At 41.1% G+C, this 12,219-nt stretch overlaps 1 protein-coding gene across 12 annotated transcripts in view; it reads left to right on the plus strand.

The window, feature by feature from the left end:
- Positions 1-12,219, plus strand: part of PPP1R12B (protein phosphatase 1 regulatory subunit 12B) — a 220,127-nt gene that overhangs the window by 125,608 nt on the left and 82,300 nt on the right. For 8 of the 12 annotated variants that reach the window (XM_082701996.1, XM_082701994.1, XM_082701993.1 and 5 more), the window contains 4 exons: positions 3,499-3,702; positions 5,785-5,974; positions 6,060-6,172; positions 7,236-7,277. In XM_082701996.1, the coding sequence (XP_082558122.1) occupies positions 3,499-3,702; positions 5,785-5,974; positions 6,060-6,172; positions 7,236-7,277 (549 nt within the window). Of the gene's footprint in view, positions 1-3,498; positions 3,703-5,784; positions 5,975-6,059; positions 6,173-7,235; positions 7,293-12,219 lie in introns of all 12 variants that reach the window. The other 4 variants (XR_014303700.1, XR_014303701.1, XR_014303702.1 and 1 more) reach the window with 1 other exon arrangement.

The following is a 12,219-nucleotide window of genomic DNA, read 5'->3' on the forward strand; positions in this document are numbered from 1 at the left end:
TTTTTAAAGAGTTTATTTATTTGACAGAGAGAGACAAAATGAGAGAAGGAACACAAGCAGGGTGAGTGGGAGAGGGAGAAGCAGGCTTCCCACTGATCAGGGAGCCTGATGTGGGTTCGATCCCAGGACCCTGGGATCATGACCTGAGCCGAAGGCAGACACATAAAGACTGAGCCATCCAGGCACCCCATGCCTGTACTTTAAAAGGGTAGGTTTTATGATCTGGGAGTTAGTTTTCAATAAAGAGATATATATATTTTTTATTATTATTTATTTATTTTAGAAAGAGAAAGCGTGTGCATGCCTGCCCAGGACAGAGGAAGGGGCAGAGGGAGAAGAGAGAGAATGTCAAGCAGACTCCTTGCTGAGCGTGGAGCCTGAGGCGGGGCTCGATCCCAGGACCCTGAAACCATGATCTAAGCCAAAATCAAGAGTTGGCCACTAAACCCACTGAGCCACCCAGGCACCTCTTCAATAAAGATAATTTTAAAAGAAAAAAAAAAAATCACTAAGGGAGCCACTTAAGTAAGGAAGAGTCTGGATATAATCTGCATTTATATAAAATATACATATAAATATTTATATAATATTAAGAAATAAATTTATATATATATGTATATAATTTTTTATTTATTTTTTTAAAAAGTAGGCTCCATGCCCAGTGTAGAGCCCAACACAGGGCTGGAACTCACAACCCTGAAATCAATACCTGAGCTGAGATCAAGAGTCAGAGGCTATAGAGTGCTTAGGTGACTCAGTCACACTCTTGCTCTCTCTCCCTCTTAAAAAAAAAAAAAAAAAGCATCTGATGCTTAATCAACTGAGCCACCCAGTGCCCCAGTCTGCGTAATACTGCAGAAATTACCATGCAGAGAATTGATGGGAATGGACGGCGAAAGTATGTTTGGCAAGGCAGGAAACAAGAAGATGTGTTAGGAAGCGTCACAGTAGTCCAAGCTGGGAGAAACAAGATCATGAACTCAGGATGCACTGGCAGGGAGAAGGGAAAGAAAGCTGTGACTTGGCATTAAGGAGGCAGAGGATGATGAGCTGATAAAACACAATTAAAAGGAGCAGCCAGAGAGATGAAATGTAAGCCAAGAAATAGGAACAACATAGAAGTCAATGAAAAGTCAGTTTCCTGGTAAAAGGTGAAGGTAACAGTTGTAAATATTACAGAGGTCAGGCAGGAAAGCTGAAGACTGAAGAAAAGAACTTTTTTTTTTTAAGATTTATTTATTTGAGGGGTGCCTGGGTGGCTCAGTCGGTTAGGCATCTGCCTTCGGCTCAGGTCATGGTCCCAGGGTGCTGGGATGGAGCCCTGCATCAGGCTCCTGCTCGGTGGAGAGCCTGCATCTCCCTCTCCCTCTGCCTGCCTCTCTGCCTACTTGTGCTCTCTCTCTCTGTCTCTCTGTCAAATAAATAAATAAAATCTTTAAAAAAGGAGATGTATTTATTTGAGAGAGAGAGAGGGAGAGAGAGCACAAACACGGGGAATGGCAGAGGGGGAGGGAGAAGCAGACGCCCTGCTGTGCAAAGAGCCCCATGTGGGGCTTGATCCCACAACCCCAGGATCATGACCTGAGCCAAAGGCAGATGTTTAACTGACTAAGCCACTCAGGTGCCCCAGAAAGGGACTTTATAAATAGTCACAATCGTACCCCAGTCTTCCCTGACTTTTTCCAAAGTAGGTTAAGTGTCCTTCCTTTGTAGTAACTATGACTACTGTTACTTTGTTTTTGCTTCATTATTTCTCTGTTTTTCCCTCATGGAATGTAACCTCCATAAAGATCAAGACTGACGATAACTTTTTTGTTTTGGTTTGGTTTATTGTGGTAAAATACACATAACATGCAATTTACCACTTTAGCCATTTAAGTGTACAGTTCAGTGTTGTTAAGTTCATTTGTGTTATTTTGCGACTCTTACCACCATCCATCTCCAGAACATTTTTGATCTTCCCAAACTGAAACTCTAATGTATATTCAACAGTAATTCCCTCTCCCACCCCCTTCAGGTTCTGGCCACCACCATTCTACTTCTCGTCTGTCTGAATTTGATCAGTCTAAGTACTTCTCACAAGTAGAGTCATACACTAGTTGTCCTTCGGTGGCTGGCTTACTTCACTTAGCGTAATGTCGTCAGCATTCATCCTCGTCACAGCCTGTGTCAGTGCTTCATTCTTCTTTAGGGATGAAGGGTATTCCACTCCGTGGTTAGACCATATGCTGTTCATTCATTCACTTGCAGATAGCCACCTTTTGTCCACTATGAATAATACTGCTGGGAGCGCGGATGTACGAATGATCTCTTAGAGACCCTGCTTGCAGTCCTTTTGGGTAAATACTCAGAAGCAGAATTTTCTGGATCATACCTTTTTGTCTTAATGACTTATATCCATTCCATTATGCTCATCTGTTTATTATGTCTTTTCCATTAAATTAAAAGGTTCTTCAGTGCAGGAATGATTTGATTTGTCTGTAGTTCCAGTACTTAATTTATTAAGAGAATGAGTGAGTAAATTCATGAATAGTTAACAACAATAATAACAGGGTATAGTACTTGCTTAACTACCTCCAGCTTTAGAACTTCCTTCTCCTGAAGACTTGAGCACATAACTGCTTGAGTTGGAATCAGTTCGCTCTCGTCCTAACTCTTTCCCTTCTTCTTCAGATGGCTCCTCCTTGTTTTTCTTCCGTACTGCTGCTCCTAAGAGCATGGGGGAAATATCAGTTGTTGGAATGTTTCTGTGTCACATTTCTAGAGTTACTTAGGAAATCATCTTAGAGTAAAGCTAATTTAGGTGGTATCGTTTTAGTTGATTGTTGGTTGGTTGTTTTGTTGTTCTAGCCTGGCTCAAATTTTCACCTTTTTGAGCCTGATTTTTCTTTCTATAAATAAAATCAAGTTTTTCTTATTATCCACTGTTTAGAGAATTTGTTTCGTTAGCCATTTGTTCTTGGGAGGTATGCAGCTTTCAAATGAAGGTGTTGAGAATTAAGGGTATGAGAGAAGTACATCTATGACAGGCAGCCATCAGTGTTGCCCTATTTTCTGGCACTCAAACTGGAAAAGCTAAAGTATTACATTTGAAATACGCATGGGCTCAGGCTGGGGCTCTCTGCACACCGAGGTGTTTATTTTAAGCAGATCTTACTTGAAATGGCCTCACACGTTTTGAGAGCTTCATTTGGAATTTGATACTATTAGAACTTTAAGGCAGTCTCCCTGCTTATTTATCAAGAGTTACTCCACGGGGGTGCCTGGGTGGCTCAGTGGGTTAGGCCGCTGCCTTCGGCTCAGGTCATGATCTCAGGGTCCTGGGATCGAGTCCCACATGGGGCTCTCTGCTCAGCAGGGAGCCTGCTTCCTCCTCTCTCTCTCTGCCTACTTGTGATCTCTCTCTGTCAAATAAATAAATAAAATCTTAAAAAAAAAAAAAAAAGAGTTACTCCACGGTTAAGGTGTAACTTCCCTGACCTTGTATCATTTTCCCAGGGCGTGACACTGACGGACCTTCAGGAAGCAGAAAGGACTTTCAGTCGGTCAAGAGCGGAACGGCAAGCTCAGGAGCAGCCTAGCCAGAAGCCCGCAGGCACCGAAGGGCTTGAGGGAAGCTCAGAGAAGCATGAGCCCTCTGTAGTCCCGACAAAGGAAGCTGGCGAGGGTGGTCAGCCCTGGGGCGGGAGTCTGGATGAAGAAGTAAGTCACTGGCATGTACTGTGCTAAAAGCAGGGTCATTAACATGGGGAATCCCTCCTCGCTGGTAACTTGAGCACAGTGCTCCTTTGCAGTGGACAACGCATAGAAAACACTGGTAACGTCTGTCTGTCATTGGCAAACCTGAGTGGCTGAAAGAACTCAGAGGATATCTGTCCGTCAGTCATCATTTTGTGCTCGGAGTTAACTGACGCTTATTTTTCATCTAGTTTTATTGAGATGTTGACCTATAACAGTGAATTAACATGCAACATTTTATTAACTTTAGGTTATGTACAACGTGATGATTTGATACATGTGTATGTTGTGAAATGATTACCACAATAAATTCCATTAACTAAATTAATTCTTTAACTAAAGATGTTTTTCTATTCTCAAGAGAGAGGTTATAGTATAATAAAAATACAAATAGAAATAAAAGGATTTACTGAGTGTCTACTTTATACTGGACATTATTTCAACAATTTTGTATGTATTCAAAACAACCCTCCGAGGTAGATGATATTATTTGTATTGTACATGTGAGGAAATCAGGTCACAAAGAGGTTAAGTAACTTGCCCAGCATTTCACACAGATGCGAAGTGGTTAAGCAGGACTAGAGCACAGGCAGTCAAGCTCCAGAGTACTCTCCCAACCATGATTAAATTATTGTCTAAACCCCTGCAAACCTAGGAGTTTACAAAGCACCCCCTTAATCCCATGCCACCTATTGAGGTGGACAGTTTTAGCTTATGTTCCCTTTCTCAAGTGGAGTTGGTAGTCAAAGGTATAGGGTTCTATTTAGGGTGAATGTAACTTCTAGTTTACTTAAGACGGTTCGAATTACACCTGTTATCTTAGTGTAATTATTAATATCATTCATCTCTACTCTCCGAAGTATCTTAATGGGGATGACAAATTTTTCTCATCACCATAGTTAGAGGAAGAAGAAATCTCCTTGCTCCAACTCTAAATGGCTAGGTTATATAAACTAATTGAGGTTCTTTTTTTTTTTTTTTTTTTTTTCTGTCGGCTACTGTTTATTGATTAGTTACTACTAGCCACTGTTCTAAGGAGAGCATACATTACCTTTATAATCCTCACAACCCTCTCTGAGAAAGTTATTATCCCTACTTTACATAGGAGAAAGCCGAGTCTCAGAGAAGTTAAGTAACTTATTCAGGGCCACACAGCTAGTAAGTGGTGAAACTAGAATTTGAACCAAATTCTGTCTGATTCCAAAGCTTACTATATTTTATTGCTTCTGTCTTTATAAAGAAAAACATACACAATCTCTACATATAGTAAGAATTTCTCTCTCTGTGCACCTTTAATAAATCAAGCTAAGGCTTATTGTCAGGCTCTGTCTTTTTTCTTGGGGAAAAAATTCAAAGTGGAAAATGGGGAATTTTTTTAAAGAGTTATTTATTTATTTATGAGAGAAAGAGAGAGAGATTGGCAGAGGGAGAAGCAGGCTCCCCACTGAACAGGGAGCCTGATGCAGGACTCTATCCCAGGACCCTGAGATCATGACCTGAGCTGAAGGCAGATGCTTTACCACCTCAGCCACCCAGGCACCCAGGAATTTTTTTTAAGTTTTAATAAGCCTGGTTATGGCAGGCTTGTAGAGTATTCAGAAATTGGTACACTGCTCAGACTTGGTAGCTATTCTCGGATTACTGTCTTATTTCTTCATATTCCCAAGCTGCTTTTTATTTTTCTCTGTAAACTTTGCTTTTCAGCGCTCCATCTTAAACAGATCATCATCCTTCTTATTCATTCCAAAATGAAAGGAATTTTTATTAACAAGGTTAATGCTACAGAGTACCCTTTGGTCAATTTAGGGAAATTTTTCGAAACTTTTCCTGGGCTGCTGTCAACATGATGATGTTATCAGATAGGAATCTAGAAGCTGTTTCCTTTCTGGCTAATTAACTAACTTTAGTTCAGTTCAGTAGCTATTTACTGAGCATCTACTATTAATAAGCCTCTTGGTATAGGAAAAGCCCATTGTTATAAGCCTGCTATCCTTATCATTTGGTGGGATTTGACCTCTAACATCTCAGCCTATGGATTATTTCCAGCCTGTCTATCGTCGCCTGAGGTATCCGGCTCAGCCAGACAAACCCTCAACACCAGTGTCTCCTTCTGCATCAAGGCCGTCTCTGTACACCAGTTCCCATCTGCCACGGACAAGCAGATCTTCAGTCCCTGACTCTGAGAGTTCGGAGACCACCACAAACACTGCAGTTGCAAAGGAAATGGACAAAAATGGTTTGTAGAGCTTCAGAATATGCGACCCCCACTCATGTACATGCCCCCACTTCCTGAGATCACATTTTGTTTTCTCTCTGGCCAGAGAGTGAAGAAGCGGATGTGGATGATCAGTCCTCTAATAGACTGTCCATCCGTGAGAGGAGGCGGGCCAAGGAACGACGGCGAGGCACGGGCATCAATTTCTGGACAAAGGATGTAAGTAGATTGGTCCGGGATGGGACATATCACATCACCCATGGCTGCCATCCTCTGTTTGAGGGTCCCATGTGGTCCGATGAATCTTGCAGATGATCAAGAAATATTACTGAGGAAAGAGAAGAAAGACTACCCTGGAGTGGGACTCCTTTCATATATTCTTGGCTGGATACCCAGTGCCTAGAACTGTGCCAGGCACAAAGTAGACACTCAGTAAATAATAGGTGATGAATGAAATGACCAGAAATCTATAACAACTATGTAAGCAAATATAACAAGGGAATAAGCTTGTCAAATATTAGCAATTCTCCCTAGTAGTCCCAGAAAATCATATAGTTAGACAATAGTATTTTCCCATATAACCAGAGGTTCTAATGAACTATTTTAGGAGCATTACAAGAATTTCAAGGATTTGTGTTACTAAAATCTTAGTAACACAAGTTCATCTGACCCAATTTTACTCTCTTAGAGGAAAAAAGAAAAAAATACATATAAAACAGATTAACTTCAACTTTAAAATAAAGGCAGGTGCACTGGTGCCTACTAACTGCAGGCACATTCAGTACTTTCATTTACCCTCTTACTCTGTGCCCGTTTCACTCAACTTTGTTATTGGCATTTTTTAAAAGGAAGTGACCAAGAATCAAGATGTCCCTGCTTACCAATGACTCATTTGAAAACTAGATGAAACCTTCAGGGAGACAAGGAATGAAACAGTAATAGTCATCTTTTAGAATCTATTCTTTAAGATAAAAGTATCTCATGTTTATAGGCCCCGATAGACTACTAACTATTGACAGAGATGAAATAAAGTTCTGTCTTTTCTAAAGATACCCCTTTTCCTGCTGTGGCCTATGTGGTGTTTTTGATGACAGGTGATGTTCCTGCTCTGTCTGCCTCTGGTGGCTGTTAAAAACAGCAGTAACAGAGCATCACTTGGCAGTCAGTTCTCACTGCCTGTGTTGGAAATGCCGAGATGCATAATGGATGGGAGCTGACCTTGTTGCTTTCAAGGAGGTCTATAACCATGGTCTTCTTGTTTTTCTCCCTCTTCCCTTTTCAGGGGGATGATGCTGACGTGTCCGAAGAGGTAAAAGCAGCACTGGTAAGTGGCAAGCCAGTGAGGCATGTCCCTTTCGGTTCAGCCTCTCTCACGTGCATACAATTTTGAGAGAAAAGAGCAGGCCCTATGCAGATTTGAGTTACAGGAGGATTTGGAGATAGACATTGCTCTGAGAGATGGGGCAGGTGTTAGTTGGCGGTACATGGTCTCAGGTGCTCTTGAGCAGGTTTCCTGCACTTCTCTATGTCTTCTGCTGATCCCCAATACAGTTCTAGGAGCTGTCTAGGATCTAGGATCTGTCTGCTTTTTCTCTCTTTTGAGTACGCTACTGGATTGTAGAAAGTACTTTGAAGTCTTTGGAAGAAAAGTGAAGACTGATACTATTTCTTTAATGGATTTATACTTACATACATGTGAAGAATGTAAACATCGCACAATCCAAAAGTCACTTATATTTGACTTTGAAATGAGGTTAAACCCTTGACTCTTATACAACTCAGGCCTGGCATCCAACTTCTCTCTGTAGTGGATGGCCTGGGCCCAGCTTTCCTGACATTCCAGGTTCCTGAAAGCCACTCAAAAATGACAGAAAGTTAGTGGTTTCCTTATCAGTACTGTTTTTGAGGGAAGAATGAATTTGGTTTTGACTACATGAATTGAGACTTACATGTACGTTTCTACTGGAAATTATGTAAAAAGATGGCCTTTTTATATTCTGCAGTTAGCTGAAAGTAGGTTCTTAGAATATATTTGAGGGGCATCTGGGTGACTCAGTTGGCTAAGTGTCCAACTCTTTTATTTTTTTTTTTAATTTATTTTATTTTTTTAAAAGATGGGGACTGGGCAGACGGCAAGGGAGAGAGAATCTTAAGTGAGTTTCACACCCAGTTGTGGCACCCACTTAAAAAAAAAAAAGGAATGTATTTGATAAACCATACTGAAAATCAACAACTAATGCATTCTTAGCAGAGAAAATAGAAATACTGCATTATGTCATTGACCTGCCTGTATTTTAGTCAAGATGCAAAGCAATCAGTACGGCCTTCCAAGAAAGCAATGCCTAGACGACTAGTGGTGACATAGGTGAGAACTGCCCACCCTTGGTTAAAGCCAGGTGGACTCACAAAGAGGAACTATGTCGGTCGAAGTCCCACAAAGACGTTCCTACACTTGCATAAATAACAGCAACTCTTCAGTTCTTCACTGGGCTGGAATGGGCTTTTGGAGACATGAAGAGTGAATGTAGGGAAGTTGCTTTGGGGAATTATAAAATACCTAAAGAGAGAATCTGAATAATAAATTACAGGGCACTAAAATGGACTGTAATTCCTAGAGAGTTATAGGGACCATTAAATCCATAAAGGGAATGACAACAAGAATGGCTTTGTTGTGACAGAATGTCTTTCGTCAGTGAAAATCTGTGACTCCACCTTTCCAAACCACTTGGCATGGGAAAATCCTGACATAGCGCACAGGCTAGGAAAGCTAGAATGTTCTTGATGCAGTGCTTCCCAGAGAATTTCATCTCAGGCCTTGAATGAAAATTATAGAAAAATTTTTCTGACTGGAGGAAGAACAGACTATTGAGATTTGATGTGAAAGTCATTTGTCAGACTGAAAAACATTTCACTCATTCAATTGCTTGAGGCATCTATTAGTGTCTGCCATGTGTCAAGCGGACTCCAACAAGAATCTTAAGAGAAGAATGAACAGTCTGTTATCTCTAGAAGGTAATTTAACTGAAGACGGAAAACAAAAAGCCAAAAAACACCTGTTTTTCTCGCAAGTACTCTCTTCTAACACGAGCAGGCATGATGCCATTATCCTGTGGACCCACAGACCAACACACCAGGCCGCATAAGGTGCGGTTGTACTACAAGACAGTCAGTGATCTCTTAGGACCAGTCTTTCTCCCCCTCCTCCATGCCCTTCCATCGGGCAGCAGAACTGAGCCAGCCCGAGGAGGGGGCATTCTGTTGAATTGGCACTGTTAGCTAATGAGCGTGGATACTACTGAGAAGCCAGGCCAGTTCTTTCTTTTCTTGGTTTTTGGTTCAGTAAGACTATATATTGCTATTGAGGTCATGACAGCTCCCTTCTCTTTCTTAGCCTGTTGTTAAAGAGTAGTGTCGGTATTTTTAAAATTAACTCTTCCCAAGACTCTGGCATATATGTTTTTTGAAATATAATTTACAGTCTATAAACTGCACAGATCTTTGGTGTACAATTTGATGAATTTTGACATCTGTATACACCAGTGTGAACACCACTCAAATCAAGATATAAAATTTTTCCATCACCTTGAAAAGTTCCCTCATGCCCCCTTCCCTGTCCCAAGAGGCAGCCATTCTTCTGATTTCTGTCACCATGGATTAATACTGCCTGTTTTTGAACTAAATATATAGGAATCATACAGTCATATTTCATTTTAAGAGTAGAAAGGAAACTTTAGTGGTTATCATCCCTATCTTATGTTCCAGTTAGAGTTAGAATTAAAATGACTCCAAATAAGTACAGATTTTGTTTCCTTCTCTTAAATGATTTCATAAGAAGATTCTTTGCCCTCACGCCCATCTATCAGTAACAACAGCATGGTTAAGAAAACTTCTCTGTTGTTTAATCTAAATCTCTGTTGGTATCATTGAAATCCATTTCTTCTTTATGTGTACCTGTGCTAGAAAAATGTCATCAGCATTTATATACACATATCATTTATTGCCAGGAAGGACCCTGGTGTTTGTTTTCAATTGTGTGGTAGGAGAAAGACCATTCGTGCATTTCTATGGTGGTGACACCAAGGAATGATACTTAGAAGGCTGAGGACTTCGCTTAAGCCCAACACACTCCATGATTTTAGTCAGAACCCATCTCCATTGGTAAATCCATGAACAGCTGAGACTGACAATATATCATTTGATGTCTTAGCACCTCTGCGTTCTTGCTGTTTTCCCCCTTTTACTCCTCTGGAACAGACAGTTTCCCTAGCCAGTTCTGTTGTATAATTAAGTGTGTCACTAGAGGGCGTAAGTAGTCAACAGAAAAGATGCTAGAGAACAAGAGTAGTGCCCTAAAAAATTTGAACAGAAGACAGATTCTTTAGTTTTAAAGGAATTGTTAAAGAACCCAGCTCAGTGTATTAAAGTTACTTGCCTCCCAACTTTTGGGAATTTAGAGAGATAACCTGGGTTAGGGACTTCATTTACAGTTAAGAAAACTGAGGCCCAGGGAAGTTAAGAAGTGTTCACGGACTTGAAAGCTCTGCTAGTTGATTACCCTGTGCCCCACATGAGGGAATCTTTTTATTCGACCTAAGTGAAACAGACCTGCAATCAGGGCTTATATCCTTCTGCATTCCCTGTTGATCCATTTGGTTTTTTACTCAACAGATTATGTGTTCAAATTGACTTGCTAGTAGCTTCTTGCTTCCTTAAGTGGAGGAATGTCTTCCTGAAGGACAACTGAAAAGCCTCCTCTGAGTATCAAGATTCAGTCGGTAGGTAGAATAGCAGCATTCTTCTGTTGTCCTTGACATAAGTAGGTACTTACGTCTTTCAAGAAGTAAGAATTTCCATACAAAATGCTTCCCTCCCGTCCACACCCTCCCTCCATCCCTGTTGGCTTTAGGCCAATCAGGTAGCACTCCATCCGAACAAATTCACTGACACCTCACCTCAAAATTAGCAATGTCATTTTTCCAGTCCAGAATGGAACCAGTAGATCTTGATTGCTAATCACCCCTCACAATGCGTTGGTAAAGGAGATATTGTTAAGGAATTACTAATTCGAACATTAAGATATCTGTCTTAGAAAAATGGTGGCCTGGGTTGCCTGGGTGGCTCAGTGGGTTAAGCCTCTGCTTTCGGCTCAGGTTATGATCCCAGGGTCCAGGGATCCAGCCCTGCATCGGACTCTGCTCAGCGGGGAGCCTCCTTGCCCTGACTCCTCTCTCTCTGCCTGCCTCTCTGCCTACTTGTGATCTCTCTCTCTCTCTGTCAAATAAATAAGCAAACCTTTAAAAAAAAAAGATAAATGGTGACCTGCTAGTCGATAGATGTGTTGGGAAATTGCTCCAAAAGAAGCAAGCTATTAAATGTAAGATTTTCATATTACATAAAAGAGAAACCATACAGAGACTTGCTGCCAAAGCTTGGTTTTGAACTAAGTTTTAACAGAAAATGAAACTTGCCTTGGGAGCCACTTGGCCCCAGAAATGTCTCTACTACCAGAAGTCACTAAATGCATTTCCCATTTTGTCCTGCCTTCTCCCTTTATAACCTTCTTCTCATTTATTCACTGAGCAAGTACTTTTAAGTAACATGTTATAATCAGGCAATTTTTTAGATACTGGAGATGCAACAATGAATGAAAAGCCCTGCTCTTATGGATTATACATTCCAGTGGAGGAAATCTACAATAAATAAAGGTGTGAAGTAAGTAGTAGGTGAAAAGGTGGTAAGTGTTTTTGGTAAACCCACGTAGAGTAGAATAGGCAGGAATCAGAAATGCCTGAGTGGGATAGGAAGTTGACATGAGAATTTTAAGTAGGGTGGTCAAATGAAAGCATCATCTGGACCTAGACTGAACATCATCTGAAACTCTGGAGCTAGCCAGGGGGAATAGCACTTACAAAGATTCTGAGGCGGAAGTGTGCCTGATGTGCTTAAGGACAGGTGAAAAGAACGATGTGGCAGAGCAGAATGGGCAAAAGGGCCCAAATGACATAGACTGATAAGTCATTTTAAGGGCTCTGGCTTTTGATCTGAGTGAGTGGGTAGCCATTGTAGAGTTTTGAGCAGAAGAGTGACAGGATGATACTTATATTTTAAGGAGTTACTCTGCCTGCTGTTTTGAGGATGTCCTCTAATGGGGTTTGGGTGGAAGCAGGGACGTCAGGAGGCTGCATATAATTATCCAGGGGAAAAGTGATGGCGGTTTGGACCAAAGTGATAGTGGGTACTAAAGATACTGAGCAGTTTTCAGAATG

This window comes from Mustela nivalis (assembly GCF_964662115.1).
Source record: "Mustela nivalis genome assembly, chromosome: 16".
Taxonomy (NCBI): domain Eukaryota; kingdom Metazoa; phylum Chordata; class Mammalia; order Carnivora; family Mustelidae; genus Mustela; species Mustela nivalis.